The sequence below is a fragment of the Branchiostoma belcheri genome, unplaced genomic scaffold, assembly GCF_001625305.1.
Source record: "Branchiostoma belcheri isolate BF01 breed outbred unplaced genomic scaffold, Haploidv18h27 scaffold22, whole genome shotgun sequence".
Lineage (NCBI taxonomy): Eukaryota > Metazoa > Chordata > Leptocardii > Amphioxiformes > Branchiostomatidae > Branchiostoma > Branchiostoma belcheri.
In genome coordinates, this window is record NW_017803713.1 from 479,243 (window position 1) to 497,609 (window position 18,367).

General features: G+C 41.0%; 1 protein-coding gene across 1 annotated transcript in view; it reads left to right on the top strand.

Moving 5' to 3' along the window:
• The first annotated feature begins 555 nt into the window (after window positions 1-555).
• LOC109470093 overlaps window positions 556-18,367 on the top strand; it is a 36,378-nt gene continuing 18,566 nt past the window's right edge. Inside the window, exons 1-6 of the mRNA XM_019768873.1 lie at window positions 556-564; window positions 6,104-6,189; window positions 13,310-13,508; window positions 14,062-14,282; window positions 16,970-17,157; window positions 18,150-18,293. Coding sequence (XP_019624432.1) covers window positions 6,123-6,189; window positions 13,310-13,508; window positions 14,062-14,282; window positions 16,970-17,157; window positions 18,150-18,293 — 819 coding nt within the window. The 5' untranslated portion in view covers window positions 556-564; window positions 6,104-6,122. The remainder of the gene's footprint in view (window positions 565-6,103; window positions 6,190-13,309; window positions 13,509-14,061; window positions 14,283-16,969; window positions 17,158-18,149; window positions 18,294-18,367) is intronic.

Genomic DNA, 18,367 nt, shown 5'->3' on the forward strand with positions numbered 1-18,367 from the left:
TAAATCACGGGAATACAAAGCTGGTCTTGTGAATTTGCGGCAGTGCATAGGGACGTATACGACAAGCTGGAACATGCTAGCTTTTTTGTGGAATTTATGAATCGGCACTGTACGTATGTACTGAGTTCTTGAGTCATGGAGCTTCAGTAGCCTGGGTGCCATCCTCCAAAGTTACAACGTACTACTACCCAGGCCTAGAGCCAGGCCAGAGCCTCGGAGGACGTGATCTTTTTTTTTAGAACAGGCGAAAATCAATGCGCGTGCTGATGTCATCCATAGAATTAAGTGGGTGTGGTCTGTTCTAGGGACGTGCTAATTACATGTTTGCAGGGTGAGACAATACGTGCCCCACATTATGACACCAGTGATGCATCATGAGAAGACACCTCTCCTAGATAGACCGGTTTTATCCTGCTCCAGTTCAGATCGCGCATTGTGAAATACCGGCTACAGAAGGACGAATCTTCCTGTCGGCTTCCTAACCTCCTGGATTTAAACTCCTCCATTCAAGACGTGTCCTAGTGGCAGTCAACTTCTCGACACCGCCTCCCTGAAATGTAAACGGTAGGTGGTTTGATTCCTACTGATTTGAGTATGTTCAGACCCCCCCCTCCCCAACATGTGCGGTGTATGTTTCTTGCGTTTTAACCCTGTGGACGTAAATGTAAGGAATGCTGCGCATCTCAATGTATTCTCCTCGCCAGACATACAACAACAGTTTCCTAGCTGTTCTTTTTTTTTTTAGATCAACAATTCATGACAACACATGGTGACGGCACAAGTTATTTCAACTTATCGCATGCCACCAACAACGCAGATGACGCGTTTCAATGCTCATTTTCACTTGAGTTAAATGAGGAAAGTCGTGTTACGTGCCTTTCCCAAGGGCACAAGATAGGTGGCATGCTAGGACTCGAACTCGGGCCTCATGGTGCTGAGTCGAACACTCCGAAGTTACCCCACACAACCAGTACCCCTCACGTTTCCAAACTATTCCGAAGACATTGCCCCATTACAAACATGCAGGACAGTACAGAATGCGCAATAAATTTACAAACTAGGGTAAAGAAAAAAAATATGTTCAAACACAAATCAAACTCTACTATTGAATAAATTACGAAGGTTACTTCCGGACGTTCGTCACTCTTTTTCAGCGTCACTAAATTGTTGTTATCTCCGTGAAATTTATCCAGTGGTAGATCTAGCATTTGATTTATCATTAAACATTGTTTCCTTGAAGGTACAACCTTCTTCAACAGATACGGCATGGTACTTTAGGGTTCGGCTGCCAAGCAGCTACCTTGTCAGCCACGCTGTGTTTTGTTACTAATTTGTAGACCTAATTTACAGGTTTATTGAGGTGTATCCCATAGGATTGAACCTTAGCTTGAAGCATGCAGGTGTCTTTCACGGTTAGATAGCAATCGCTTCCTTTCCCAAGGAGGTTGGATAGCGCAGGCATGATGTCAACACTTTTATAGTCTCGTTAGCACGGAACTGTGGTTTACGGAGTAGAACGGTTCGTTTGAATCCTTAAGACGCGACTGCTGAGTGCGAGTAAGAAGGTGACTGCTATCGTTGTGGTCGAGCTTGCTTTCCTTTGTTAAGTTACTATGTTTTGATTAACTCACATTGTACCCTCTGCGACAGCTTGCACTCACGTCCTCCAATTTTCCTAAGCCAATTATAGAGTGTATTCACTAGGTTTTAGATTGCCTTCCTACACGCTAGACTTTGTGTTGTCTGCTTTCTTTCGTAGCTTAATCAGATGTTTCTCATATCGTGTGCAGTTGAGTAAATGGCTGTTTGTCACAGTTGCTTGTACGATGTATTTAAAGGCATCCCATGCAATTTCAGGGCAGCAAAACTGGAAATATTCTGAATAAGGCAATCTTTGTGATATTGACACATATTGCTTCACATTAGCTTATTTGAATCATTATTTAATACATCGGGCTCTTAAAACTGTAGAAAAAAACCCCTCAAGACGAGTCTTTTATTTTCTGTGAGGTACCATAAAAATCAGCCCAGGGCCCTTCCAGTAACCATTTCCCGTCAGATTTGTGGTAATTTTTGGTCCATGATTGTCAATATACATTCGAATATGTTGTGTCAAAGCAGTATGCAGATAAACGACAAGAATATTGGCTTTGAGAAAACGGGTTTTCAAACGCTACAGACCGATGTGTCTTTGTTATTAGTACAGTGCTTGTAAAACAAGACAAGATAACGCTGTATCCCCATGGGAAAGTGAAGACACCGTCCGGGGGTACTAATGAACATTCTTCACACGGATACCTGTTCCAAAACGTTAGATCAAGTGGAATATTTTTGGGAACAATTCTCCCCCACCCTTGGTATGTTAGGAAGAACGACATTAGAGCCGTCAATTGTGATTTTATTAAATGGAAGTTTGGTGTTAAAAGGAACCATTCAAAGGGCCTCCTTTGATACAATTACCTTTATGAGAATTTGAAAAAAATGTAATATTATTAGACTACATTGATAGTGAGAAAATCATGACAAGAGTAGATAAAAAATATTATCATTATAAATATATACATTCAATATCCCCATTTTACGAGTTACATTTTGCCTATGTTTTTTATTTTACAAATTTATTTTACCTGTAATGTAAGTAGGGGTCCTTAGTAGGATTTTTGGTTACCCTTGTGTTGGAATAAAGTTCGGCATCCTACTCTGATTATACTAACATGTTGAACATTTTTTCATGGGAACTTTATGTGGTGCAATGCACTAGGCCATTGTTTTTATGCTAAATCATAGTATATGTGTATTTATAGCTTCTCTTAGCTTGTTCTCACTTCTCCTAATTTTAAAAGAACTAAGGCCACACCAATTTAATTTTATGGATGACATCCTCTGAAGACCCCCAAACTAGTGCGCGCGGGCGAATAAAAAAAAAATTCCGGCCAAAAATAAAAATGCTATTAAATCAAAGGAATACAAAGCTGGTATTGTGAATTCGCGGCAGTACTTAGCGACATATACGGCAAGCCGGCACATGCTGGCTTTTTGCGGAGTTTATGAATCGGCACTGTACGTATGTACTGAGTTCTTGAGTCGTGGAGCTTCGAATTCGATAGCCCGGGTGCTCGGCTCCGTATTGTCGCTAACTACCATGGACTACCCAGGCCTAGAGCCAGGCCAGAGCCTCGGTGGACGTAATATTTTTTAGGCCGACAGGCGAAAATCAATGCGCGCGCGGATGTCATCCATAAAATAAAGTTGGTGTGGCCTAATGTATAGTATGTGCAGTCAGCTAACATTGCTTTAAAGTGTTGTGAAGCTAAAGGGTGATACGTGCACAACGAAAAAACACCTTCACCTTTCCAGTAAGGACTCAGCATTGTTGTCACCCAGGAAGCCTTGCGGCAATCGAATGTGTGGCGTTGTCATAACAACTCCGGTTTGTTTACCAAACACCGGCAAATGGCCGTCGGCCAGTCATTATGAAAGAGATGTGGGCTAAAGATGTGACACAATGATTTGTGACTCGCATAAGGCAACACCGACTTAATCTTATGGATGGCATCCGGGCGCGCATTGATTTTCGCCTGTTCTCAAAATTACAAAAAAAAAAGATCATGTTCTCCAAGGCTCTGGTCTGGCTCTAGGTCCATGGAGGTTAGTGACAATACGGAGCCGGTTGTAACTCTGGAGGAAGGCACCCAGGCTACCGCAGCTCCACGACGGCAAGAACTCTGCACACACGCACAGTGCCGATTCATACATTCCGCAAAAAGCCAGCATGTGCCGGCTTGTCGTATACGTCGCTATGTACTGTCGCAAATTCAAAATACATGAGCTTTGGATTCCTGTGGTTTAGTAGCATTTTTATTTTTGCCCGGATTTTTTTTTATTCGCCCGCGCGCACTAGTTTGGGGGTCTTCAGAGGATTTCATCAATAAAATTAATTCGGTGTGGCCTAAGGCATTGTACCCCCTGTACTGCAAAAGATCCGTTCTTTAAGCTTAAAGCACACTTTATTCCTTCAAGGAAGACCTTTATTGTACACACATGCCCCACTGGGTTAAGTACAGGTCACAACAAAAGAATACAGATAACGTTACATATATACATCGTCAATTAGCTACAGTCAAGTAAATACGATTTCTTCTTGTTTCTTAGTAAGGGTAAAAAGGTAAGAACAGGTATGTTTCAATATAGACGATTTGTCTAAGCTCAGTAGAAATCTGTACAGCTTAGATGTATGAAGCAGGGGAACATAGATTGTATCAGATTATAAAGCTCTGCTCTCTCTTTGTTGTACAGTTTACAGTCTGTTACAAAATGTTTTTCATCTTTGATTCTTGCTATAGATGAGGATTCTATGAAGTGGATTATTAATGATCATCTTGCAAAAATACCCTGTAGTATACAGTGTGCCCGCAACATCATCAGACTACAAAATATTCTGCTTAACGCCTCGTTGCTTTTACTGAATGGTGGAGAAATGCTCCGGGTGTAGTAATTAATAATGAGCTATCAGCAGACCACATGGGAACAAGAAACAAAACTGCATAGTCATAGAAAGTCATTTTTCAACTAATGTTGCAAATTGAGGAGGAGAAAACTTCCTTTTACAGGTTCAGCGGCAGTAGAAGCATGTAAAGCAGTAAAATCATAAACTTCGAAGCACGTCTTGTGGTGTGAGTCTACCCTGGGTGCCAAACCCGTTTCGAGCCGCTAACCCTTTCCCTCGGGCAGCCGAGAGCCTTTCGGCCGCCTGTCTAAATCACCGCTACGGGGGGGTCTATAAATTCTCCTGTGCTTAACTCCCTCGTAGCTGTGATTTAGATTGGCGGGCGAAGGGCTCTTGGCTGCGGAAGGAAAACGGCAAACGGCCCGATACTAGTTTGGCACCCAGGGTAGGGTGAGTCCGGCCCTGTGTAAATAGTGATTGATGATCACGATAGACAACACTGTAATTATAATCACACATTTGCTTCGTGGGGGATTAAACATTATTACTAGAGGACAAAGGCGAAAAGTTTGACAAAAAAAGGACCCGTAGGTCTCAAAGGAAAACACATCGATGAGTCAGTAGTATTAGTACATAAAGAAAGATAAAATTCTGAGCGTTACTAATTACCTTTATAAAATGTATTGTTTTTGGCATATCTGTGTGTGTGTGTCTGTATGTGTGTGTGTGTGTGTGTGTGTGTGTGTGTGTTTCCGCACATCCTTTAGGTCAGGTTGTAATGGATATGGTTGGGTTCAGTCTGTTCCAGTGGGAGAGAAGGACATTAATCACTTTGTCTGTCAGCGTTCGCTGTTTCTCGTTACATGACCTCCTTGACAAGTGGCAGCTGTTCTTGTTCTCCTTGTATGATAAAGAACGGGACTGCTTAAGGACGTTGCACAACATTTAAATATGTCATAGAGGTCGGAGGACTTTGAATTCTTGTCCCTAATCAGGATTCGATTGGTGAAAATACAAAAAAAAATTGGGTCGTGTGGCGTAGCGGCAGAGTGCTCGACTTGGAACCATGAGGTCCCGAGTTCGAGTCTTGACATGCCACCGACCTTGTGCCCCTGGGAAAGGCACTTTACACGACTTTCCTTACTTCGCTCAGGTGAAAATGAGTATTGTATTGTCCCCTATATGTTGGTGGCGGCTTGCGCTTGCCTTTAAAAAGCGCAAGACTTCTTTAGCTTGCGCTTGTTAAAGGCTTTTGTCATATTTCGTTTATGAGGTCATCCATGTTAGGCGTGAGATATAATTCACACCAGTAGAAGCTGCTAGCCGTTATTAGGTCACCGACAATTAGCTTTGCCAACCGGACGATCTACATCTACAGCATACGGGCACGACATACATAAAAGGCACTAAGTGCTTCCAGCTCTGTTTGCCTTTGCAGCATTCAGGAGTCGGCACTGAGTGCGTACTAAGCTCTTGAGATAGCTCCGCGGAGCCTCGGCATCCTGGGTGTGTGTTACGTTATAGAATGTGTAACTTTGGCGTAGAAATGTCTTTTGTTTTGTCTAAAGCCACAGTGATTTGATCATATGAATTAGAATCCAATGGGAATCCCAATTTGCAATACATTACTTTTTCTTTTTTTGCTGCTAATTCCAGGAGGATTGTCCCAAGCGCCATGTCCAAACGCTACACTGTTCCGTTGGCGCTGGTACTTCTGCTACTACACACGGGGACCGTTCGAGCAGGTACTATAGTTTGCATTTGTATCCTTCTTCATGTTGCTGTTAAGGCGCGGCCACATTTCCAAACCCGGGGCCCGGCCGGGCAGTCGTATGGAACGAAAATTGTGATATAAGACAGCAAAACGAAAAAAAGGGAGAAAATTACTCATTGTCACTATTTGTGTATACTCTTAATACAAATTGTTTATTTTGCGTTCACGCAAACAACCCAGCCGGGCCCCGGCTTGAAAATGTGACCGTGGCCTGAGTCTCCTCAGGAGACAACTAGGTCTAGGGTCACAATTTTTTTAGTTTTCTGAGTCAACATGTTGAGGTCATTCAAATGACAGCAGAAAACAAGAGTTGAAACACTAGTTAAAATGCTGGGGTCAGTTTGGGCCCCACATGACAACCCATAAACTTTTAGTATAATTCAATCAACACTGTTCCAATATCAGTAAGAAAGTATGAGAACAAACAAACTCATAGGAGGAATGTCGTTTTCGACAAGAAATGTCAAAATGGCACATATTTATATTCGCATGTGGTCAGTTTTGATCCATACAGTGGTTTGAGGATTAATGTAGAGTTTTATTTCCATTATACCTTTATATTATAATTCAATCTTATTATAACTTAATTCGTTTAGTGCAAAGCGTCCCGTGATAATAACAAGACTTTGCCCATTGCAGTCTGGGATCTTCCTGAGAGTTGTCCAACGAATGGTCAACTCAGTCTGCCCAATGACAAAACGTACGTGTTCCCAGCCGACGAGACCGTAAACTACGCCACGGCCCAGACGAGGTGTTCCGCCGTGGGAGGAATGGTCGCCGTACCGCGGGACTCAAACGAGCAGGAGTATCTTGTGTTTTTCAAGAACTGTCTGAACCCGTAAGTATTATGTTTTCCAGAGTCAAACACACCATACCACACGAACAATTCTTGTCCTGCTCGCTTTTTTTCACATAATATGTTTCCATAATTAATATTCGGATGTCTTAATCAGATCACAGATCGCTAACTTTTTGTCCTGTGGTGGCGTAGTTACTCCCAAAGGACTACCTGTTTAGCATTCCTCTCGAATGCTGTTAGAAGGCACTTAAAACCCTATCTAGACCAGAGAGGGGGGCTAAAAGTGTCCGCGCAAACTTTGATGTAGGATAGCGTCAGAACGGCTCACTCTAGAACCACCAAACTTGGTGACTTTTCTTTACCCTCAACAGTACACCTTATCGGACTGATTAACCTGTACACCTGGGGTCCGCGCGGACCCCATAACAGTTTTTTGCTAATCTTAGAAATTATCAACATGCTACCAGCTGAATTGTTTTGCAAATTGATGTATGAACCTCTATGTCCACATTACATACAAAAATCATGCATTTTCAACTTTTCTTTTTTTTTTTGGTGAAGAAAAGAAAAGAAAAGGAGAAATACGAGGGGTGATCCAAAAGTTCTCGGTCTCACCCAGAAAACGTAATGGCAGAATTTTTTCTGTTTTTTAACATAGTCCCCTCTAATTTCAATGCACTTGGTCCAGCGCGGTTCCAGCTTTCCTTTCCCCTGGTGGAAGAAGGTTGGATCTTGAGCCCTTAAATTGGCCTCGACCACATTGATTACGTCATCATTACTATCAAAACGTTGACCACGTAAGTGGAACTTCAGTTTAGGAAAAAGGTAGAAGTCCGACGGTGCTAAGTCAGGTGAATAGGAAGGGTAGGGTAAGACTTTAAAGCGAAATTCGTTTCCTGCTGCCACTGACCCCTGTGCTGTGTGGACAGGTGCATTTTCAGCATGTCAACTCGGAGATTTTCTCTCGTTTTCTCTTTGATTGCTCGACTGCTGAAGTACTCAACTGTCGCAATCCTGTTACATAGTACTCCCCTTTGATGCTCTGCCTCCTTGCAGCTAGTCAATCATGATTACTCCCTAACTGGGAGGCCGAAAGCTTGTCAACTTGATGAAACTTGCCGGAAATTCTTGGTGGACTGAGAACCGTTCTGCATTCATTGTTTCCTCCGCTGCTTTGATTCGGATTGAAAGTGGTAAACCCAAGTGTCATCTTGGGTGACAAATGTTTTGAGGAAATTGACTGGATTGGACAGAATTCGTTCCTTGAAATGTCCAACCTGTTTAACATGTGATGTTCAGAAAACATTCTACGCACCCCTCATGCAGACAGTTTGCTCATCCCCAGGATGGTCGACAAAACATTGTGAACTGAGCCACAACACAGGCCAAAAGACTCTGCTACATGTTGGACAGTCTCACATCTGTCTTTTACTGCTTAAGGCAGTCCTTCGGTTTCGAAGATGACGTCCCTCATTGTTGACTCTCTGTCTCTCTCACTCGATGTGTTCTTCGATGGCTGATTAGGCCGATTCTAGCTGCTAAGACGCGGCCGCATATCTCGCAGATGTGCTGTCCCTGCTGCTGAGCCGGCATGTGTCTTCTTGCTCTGCTGGTCTCCGCCCTCTGGTTGTAGCAGTCTGTGTACGATTCGGTAGCTGTCGAGCATACCTGTCTCCAACTGTTTCTGTCAGCTGCTAGTCGTTCAAGACTTTGTGGCTCGATGCCACAGGACTTCAGGTTACTTTTCAAGCAGTCCTTGAACCTCTTGTGCTGGCCACCTACGGTGCGTTTGCCCGCGGAAAGCTCACCGTACAACATCTGCCTTGGTAGCCGGTTTTCAGGCATGCGGATCACATGCCCTACCCATCTGAGTTGCCTCTGCAGCAGTATGGCCGCTAGGGGCTCGATGTTGGCTCTACGTCGGATCTCTGTGTGAGGAACTTTATGCCACCACTTGAGTCCCAATATCTTCTGTAGGCAACGGATGTGGAACTGTTCTAATGTGCGGATGTGGTGCCTGTATGGGGTCCATGTCTCACTCGCGTAGAGTAGAATGGAGAGGCATACCGCCCTATACACGGCGACTTTGGTCTTGACTAACAAGCTTCTGTTCAGAAAGACTTGTCTTTTACTACCATGCGATGGATTGCCTCAACTGGATTGTCCATGGTGCTGATTTGTGGCATCCTGACATATGTTCATCTTTTGTGCTCACCTTGACGCGCTTAGAGCTAGCAACCCAGTTCTTTATAGTTTAATAAAAAGTGGAGTCATCACCAAGTGTCTTGACCATGTCTTCATGGATTCCTTAGGAGACATCCCTTTTTATCGATATACTTGATCACAGCACGAGCTTCTGTTGCGGCCATGTTGTGATTTTGCCCTCACCTCACCCATTTTCACGGGGCGTCACGTGCTTATTAATGAATATTAACATTTGCATTTCTGAGTGCTGTCATGTATGACGTCATAGTATACAGCTATACCAAAGAATACGCGTTTGACCTCTATTTTCTAGGTGAGGCCGAGAACTTTTGGATCACCCCTCGTACCCAATTTTTAATCCCTATTCAGACTGAAGGGGCTATTGAGGCCCAACTTTGATCTTTCTTAGCGCTTAAACGGCTTGCTCTAGAAGCATCAAAATTGGTGACCTTTCCTAAAATGTATCTGAGAAAAAGATGATATTAGCTTAGTACTAGTAAGTTAATGTTTTTTGTGTTGCCATGGCAACGGGTTTCTGACAGGCAGTTTTCTTTTTAAATATCAGAAATTTTGGTTTAAACAAACAAAAATTCTGGGTTTCATATCATATTCCACTTCCTTTTTAACATTCATGACATCTTACATAATTAAAGAAAATCATTTAATACTCATAGAATATGCTAATTTGATGACGTCATCACTCAAAATCCAATATGTCGGATCGTATTATTAGCTATGACGTCATATGACGTCATAAGTACACCAAAGTTGTCAAAATTTAATTCTATTATTACACCACTCTATGAAAATTTGGTGGCCATACGATAAGTGCATAAAAACATATAAAAACGGAAATAATGTTTTGTATAAGAACGCCAGTGTATCCATTACGATCGAAAGCCGACTGGGGTCCGCGCGGACCCCAAAAGAAAATCAGATATAGTTTTTTTTATAAATGGTAGAAACCGAGTTTAAATTTTCTGCACTGTATTGAGGGACAACTTTGTGGGTGACAATTACCTAAAATTTCAGAAAAAAAGATATTACAGAATATATAGTGCTGGGATCCACCCGCACCCCAGGTGTACTGTTTAGGGTTAAAATATTGTTGGCAAGAATAAGATAATGGTATTTAGTGTTGCCATGGCAACGGGTTTCTGACAGGCATTTTTTTGGTAAATTTAGGTATTTTTGTTTACTGAAAGCCCGGTGTAGATAGGGTTACGATTAGTTAGTTAAGTCCATCATCAGATGACGCATTGGGCGGTGCCCATTTCCGTTTCAGTAGCCCCGGACAACACAATAGTACAATCACTACAGCAGGGTGCTAGACAACTGGTAGTGGTGTGTTCCAATCCCATATACTTTCTTAAATGCTGAGTGCAAAGTAGATTAAAGCTGTGTATACCCATGGAGGTAAAAAATTACTTCCATGGTATACCATATTTAAATTCTTTGGTATGACTCCATAGGGGATCAAACGTTTAAACTCACGATCTACCGAATTCAATGCAAGCGCTTGGCTATTGCACCGGCTATTGCACCTTTATTACCTCCATGACAAATGTAGGTATTGTTTTTGGTGCGTCTGTCTGTCTGTTTGTCTGTGTGTTTCCACAACTTTGTAGTCAGCATAACTTCAGAAAGCCTTTATGGAATGTGATGATATTTGGTATGTTGATAGGTCTTAAGAGGACAACGGTCAAGGTCAAAAATGGGCCTCCTGGTGGCCGACCTTGGTACTGCAGCAAAACTTCCGGTTTTTGTATCTTCTGTCATGGACATGCTATGGTCTTGACATTTTGGTGACTGATAGTTTTTTCTGCCAGTAATAAGTAGTGTGGGTTTGATCCACCTAGCATATTGTTCTGGAACTGCAGGAAGGTTTCTGGGGAAACCTTTCAGAACATCGAAGATAAATTCCCAAAGGAACAATGTATTTCTATGATTTTTGGTATGTGGTTATACGTAGCTTAGACAGGGCTCTACATTGAATGCAAATTATGTTAATGATGACTTCATTTACATAATTAATAAGGAAATTCTGTGTTTTACATCATGGGGCTTTGATACATGTAATGTTTATAATCTATGGCAGGTGGAATATCACCAGGTACCAATTATGCAAATACAGACCTAATTGGCAATTAATCTGAAAATTCTATGACTCCTTCGTGGTAAAGATGGAAATTTCATACTAAGTTGGTACATGTGTAAGTTTATCAAAAGTCAACATCTCTGTGCATTTATTATGTTAATGTGGGGGTCATTTGCATAATTATAGAAGAAATTTACATGTCAAGCCAATATTTCATGGAGGTATGAGATCTTGGAACTCTTGTTAGACTTGAAAATACCTTATAAAAATTCATTCACTATGAAACATCGTAAGAAAGCACACGGTGTAAGAGGTAAATTTCACTTTCTCACTGATTGTATTTTACAGAAATGCTAATTTCTACCTCGGATTCAGTAGACCGAGCGGGACGTGGGTCGACAGTCAGGGCACGGCGCTTGGGGAATTTACTGCCTGGGCGCCCAATGAGCCCAATGAATCTTCAAAACTATGTTCTCATCTTGTGTATGGAAGTCAGTCCGACAGTACACGCCGAGACAAGTGGTCGGACGCAGGTTGTAGCAGTTCTTACAGATACATATGTGAAACAAGTAAGTTTGGTTGAACATTCGTCATTATTTCCAGCGTATTGCCTAGCTTGCTATCGATCACATTATTTCTTTTCCAACAGTTTAACAACACATGATATGATTATATAAAATATGGGGTTGAATACAAAAATACATATAAATTGAAGGTATTTCAAACACAAATACTTTTTTAATCAATCTTTCGACAAAGTTTGCAAAGCAAAGTTTCAGTTCATTGCACAAAGAAGCAATATTGTACAAAGACGCACCTAAGTTTACCAAGTTTAGTTTCTTCCTTTCAAAACGGGATACTTTTTTTTCAATAAACAGAGAAACACTTAAAACTTTGCCTTGTTATCACATTGTTTATTCAATAGTTTTACAGTATTTCGACAAAGTGTGTGAGGCAAACGACAATGCAGCCAGTAATCACATTGTTGGTCAATTGATTTGCATGAATCCGTACTTGCATGTTATATAAAGGTTATGGTCTGCGAGCACATGGAGAGAATATTCCAGAATATTTTCAACCTCCAATCTTCATCGTCAACGTCTAAATTTATTAAGAAATTTACAAATTTACTTAAAGATACCTTTCATGTATAAGAAATACTCTGGATTTACGCCCACAATAACATAAGGGTACATAAGTGCACAATTGAAGTCCTTCGTTCATAATCACAACATTCGAGTCTTCCAAAAGTTAAGGAAAACGTTTAGGTGCTTTGTCAGAATATATTTGACCGCGCTACTTATTTTTGCCAAAATTTGGTGAAAGACAAGTGAAAGACATAACTAATTCATTATCTGTTTTGTTTTCTCTGTACTAATTATTTCTGACAGCTACAACCACCACGACAGCTGCTACAAGCACAGCGGCACCGTCAACAGCAGGGGCTGCTGTATCAACCACAACAGGTAGGGCCATCTTACCTGAATTTTGTAGTGAAATTTGTCCATGTATTAAACCCAACGTCATCACAACAAAAACATGTTCACCTTTCTTTATCATTGTTACCATTTTGTTTTGTTGCTTTGATATCGTTTATGTGTGAGAAGATGACCAGATAAGCATTTTATTACTTTTCCTAATCCTCAAAAGATAAATGTAAATAAAATAATTGTTCATTTAATTAAGCATTTAATTGTGCTGTATTTAAAAAAAATATTCAAATTAATTACAATACGTACTACAAGTTTTTATACTTCTGTTAGTGTCCTGCCCACCCCCACCCCCGCCCCGTATAATGGTACGGCCTAACAACTGGGTGGTTATCTGAATAACCACCCACTTTTTAGGTTATGGCCTGATAACTCATGGGAAATGGAGCCTTCTGATTGGTCGTCGGCTACTGGCTATATGATAATTTCATTATACAACTCATTTGGTTTAGTGCAAAGCGTCTGGTGAAAGTAACAATACCTTTCCTTACTGTAGGTTGGGATCTTCCTGAGAGTTGTCCAACGACTGGTTCCCTCAGTCTGCCCAATGACAAAACGTACGTGTCGCCATCCGACGAGAGCGTAAACTACGACACGGCCCAGACAAGGTGTGCCGCGGTGGGAGGAATGGTCGCCGTACCGCGGGACTCAAACGAGCAGGAGTATCTTGTGTTTTTCAAGAACTGTCTAGACGCGTACGTATTGTGTTTTCCAAAGTCAAATACACTATATAGTACACGAACAATTCTTGTCCTACTCGAAGTTTTTGCACATTATGTTTCCGTAATTTGATCACAGAACACAGACCCCTGACTTTTTGCCCTGTGGCTATTTAGCGCTCCTCTCGATTGCTGCATGATAAACGGCACATAAGCTGAGTTAATAATAATAAGTCCCACATTAGGTGACGCATAGGGCCGTGCCAATCTCCGTTTCAGTAGCCCCGGGCAATACAGCAGTGCAATCAATACAGCAGAGGGCTAGACCCTGGTACACTCTTTCCCAAATGCTGAGTGCTAGTGCTGGTATGACTCGGCCGGGGATCAAACTCACGACCTACCGAATGCATGGCACGCACTGTACCCACTTCACCATTGCACCGGTACAATATGCTGTGAGACACATCTTACTACTTTATTAGACTTGAAAATACCTTATGAAACAACATTCACTATGAAAAATTCTATCAAAACAGCACACGGTGTAAGAGGTATAATATTTCATTTTCTCACTGATTATATTTTACAGAAATAGTAATTTTTGGGTCGGACTCAGTAGACCGAGCGGGACGTGGGTCGACAGCCAAGGCACGGCGCTCGGGGAATTTGCTGCCTGGGCTCCAGGGGAACCTGATGAATCTTCAAAACTCTGTTCTCGTCTTATGTCTGCAAGTCATTCCGACAGTTCACGCAGAAACAAGTTGGCAGACACAACTTGCAGCTATTCAATGAGATACATATGTGAAACAAGTAAGTTTTGTTGAACATCCATCATCATTTCCAGTGTATTGCCTAGCTATCGATCACACTATTTTTTTCCAACAGTTTCACAACACATGATATGATTATATAAAATATGAGGTTGATCAATACGAAAATACATATAAAATGAAGGTATTTCAAACACAATTGCTTTTTTAATCAAAGCAAATCAGAGTTTTAATTCATTGCACAAAGAGGCATATTGCTAATTGTACAAAGACGCACCTACGTTTACCAAGTTTAGTTTCTTCCTTACAAAACGGGATCCTTTTTTTTCAATAAACACTTAAAACTTTGCCTAGTTATCACATTGTTTATTCAATAGTTTTACAGTCTTTCGACAAAGTGTGCGAGGCAAACGACCATGCAGCTAGTAATCACATTGTTGGTCAATTGATTTGAATGGATACGTATTTGCAGATTATGGTTCGCGAGCACATGGAGAGAATATTACAGAATATTTTCAACCTCCATTCTTTGTCGTCAACGTCTAAATTCATTAAGAAAATTTACAAATTCACTTAAGGATACTTTTCATATATGAGAAATACTCTGGATTTACCCCACTATAACAAAAGGTACATGTTTTGAGCTGTTCGGTCATTTTGTGATCAATATTAGTGGAATTACCATGGATCGAATCTAACAACAAATATATTAGAACAATTTTGTTTATTTTACCATTGAACTTTTTTTGCAATGTTACAGTGGTAACATTGTATTGGCTGCCAACAGAAAGACGATGGGACTATACTATACTATACTATACTATAATATACTATACTTTACTATACTATACCATAAACATTTTCGCATGAGGAACGTACGTTATGCTACGGTCACAACCCGCCGTACGTGCTTTTTGTCCGTACTTTTTTTGGGAGGCTACGTCTGCTACGTTTTTTTCTGAAAACGTAGGGAAGGAGTGGCGTCGACGCACGTCACTCGCACGTCAATCGCTCGGTTGCGCAAGGTGTAAGAGTGTGGTCTGCACGTTACGTCTGGCCGTGAGCGGTTGCGTGCATTGTACGTTGCGCAAGTGGTAAGTGAGTTGTACGTGCTTACAACGTACGATCTCTGTGCGATTACAACTTTACCGTAAGGAGGCCGTACTCACACGTACAACTCACAACACTGGACTGTGCACGTCCGACCTAGCGCGCGGCTGCCGACAATTACGTCCTAATTTCATCAGTTACAAACAAGCTTTCACCGCTTTGACGTTTTACATCAGTTGGGATGGCTAAAGGGGAAATTCTCACCAAGAAAAACACTCGTTCATAGGTAGATGACCTCTTAGGTGTAATGGCCGCCATTTTTTATCTGACTCGGACAGTTTTTACTAGTATTCAGGATGAAAATAACCAAGATAGGCTATTCCCTGAAAACTAAATGGTATACAACATAACTTTACCAAAAGTGTTTATGACAGAATATTAGAGTGTACTAAGTCTTATGCTGCCCATAGCAACACCAGTGACGTCATAAAATGACGTCATACATATTTAAGATATCCGCCATCTTGGATCATCAATGTTGAATTTTCAAAAATAGTTTTTTTTGGTGATAAAGCCTAAAATACATTGTAAACATACCAAATACCTTCATTTAAACCTTTTTTGGAAAAAGAAATGGAAGTATTGATGAAATTTTAAGGAAAATAACTGGTATATACCTGTTCTAATTATATGGTCCGCCATCTTGGATTTTGGCCAATGACGTCATCAAATTAGCATAAATTATGCATATTTAATGTAAAAATTTACATAAATTCATATGGGATGTTATTAATATTAGAAACCATGAGTAACTTGACATAAAACCCATAAAATTCTATTGTTGAAACAAAAATTACTAAATTTAGCAAAAAATGCCTGTCAGAAACCCGTTGCCATGGCAACACAAAAAATTACTATCTTATTCCAATGATAAAAAATTGTTGCCAACAATATTTTAGGAAAAGTCACCAAGTTTGGTCGTTCTAGCCCTAGCCATTCAGACGCTATGTGGCATCAAAGTTGGCGCGGGCACTTTTAGCCCCCCCCCCCCGGTCTAGATAGGGTTAACTAAGCTGGATCAGTCGATGTACTTTAACTAAGCTATGATAATACTCCGTTAACAGTGTGTGGTATGGTTTTTAGCATGATTTGGTCCGTATATCAAACTAATGAGGGTAGAAAAAATGTAGCACAATATAGATATCGACCAAATATCAGGCGCTACTCGCAGTAAGTGAAGGTTTCTACTTAGTTAAGTTTAGTTCTCTGTCTTGTTTAACCAAGTCTGCCCAAACAAATGATACTGTCTTGAATTTTAAAATGGTTGCAAGTATTATTTTGGATATCTAGCCATGCTGGCGTCGCTTAATGGTATTCACTGAACTCAACATAAGAAATCTACTTGTTATAAAAATTCATCAATTGAACGTGAACGAGTTTAGATATTGACATTACTATTGTGGGTACTAGTCCTGACGTTAAGAAAATTTCAGAGTAATATTTTGATATTAATTATAAAAGAATGGAAAAGTACTACACCGGGCTGATTAAGCATACAACATAGTTTACTCTCTTTTTGATTTGGACGCTTTCATAACATGTCATCTGATTTACGTTTCTTTTTGATACTAAATGGACTAATTTGCTAAGAGTGTGATATCTATGATTGTGTTGTAGAGACGTGCACTACTGTGGAGCCGTCGGTCGCGGGAAATGGTGACGTTGAGATTACCGCATCTTCCACTCATGATCACTGCTCTACGGAGAAAGCGGTTTTAAACTCTCAAGTCGGGGACCCTAACGTGGAACCCATATGGGCAGGAGCTTGGTGTGCTGGCGGGAACAATAATGACCAGTGGCTCCAGGTAAGATAAGCCAAACATACTAAAGAACGGGTTACTACTTTTTTTTTCAATTAGTCGGTATATGAATCATTAGAGCCGACACAACGTAGTAGCTGGTTACACTATGACAAACTATGAACAACTGATCTGACCTACCTTTTTGCACATCCAGTAGCTACAAGCTAAACAACGCGTACAGCTAGATGTACAGCACCGTAATTGGGAGGACATGCTCTACTCTAGGCACTAACACGACTTTCCTCAATTCATTCACGTGTAAATGATCATAGTACCTAGTACTCATGAGTACCTAGTAGGTTAGGTTAGGGACGTCCCTCAGATAGGACGTTAAATGGAGGTCCCGTATTTGGGTGAGCCACACCCCACGCACGTTAAAGAACCCTTCGCACTTATTGAAAAAAAGGGGTCCTTCCCAGTGTGAGTGGTCCAAACCTTACAGCCTGGTCTTACGTATACGCAGCTTGTACTTACATGTACAAAACTGGTGTGTTACGCCTATAAAGGCGGTTTACCGGTTATGCAAAACAAACAAACTCTACTCTACTCTAAGAGCTCACCCCCATAGCTTAAAATGCGACTGTCAAAAGAGTGATTAACATTTTTGTTGTCGAAGCTGTGAAATGTACACATACATGTACTATTAATACATTCATAATCTACATGGGCCTCGGTGTGTTGGCTGCATTGTTGCATAAATATTTCGTACAATAGGTTTTGTTGTGTCTCTGAATATAATATCCTACCAGTAATGTGTTAACCAACATATGCCTAACTCAGTAACAGACAGCAACACTAGATAAGATCCTTTATCTCAAATATTGACGTAGCTACATATATAGCAAAATATGCTCAACAATATCTATACTTCTGTTTCCGTTATAACTTAGTGTCCAGGCAGTTTTTGTTGATATTGGTGTGGCCAATAATGTTCGTTCGTTTTCAAATTATGTCCTAAAAAGGCCTGGTTGATATTTATTTCTCGTTCAACCAAGGTTGACCTGAATTCACCGACCAGAGTAGCAGGTGTCATCACACAAGGGAGAGCTGACGAAAACCAGTGGGTAGAACGTTACAAGCTACAATATAGCTGTGATGACAGCAACTGGAACACTTACTCCGAACAAGGACAAGAAAAGGTTAGCCACCGGTACCCTTTCAACATTAACCAGTGATTTATAATTCTTTCATATGTGCATAAAATACCCTACCT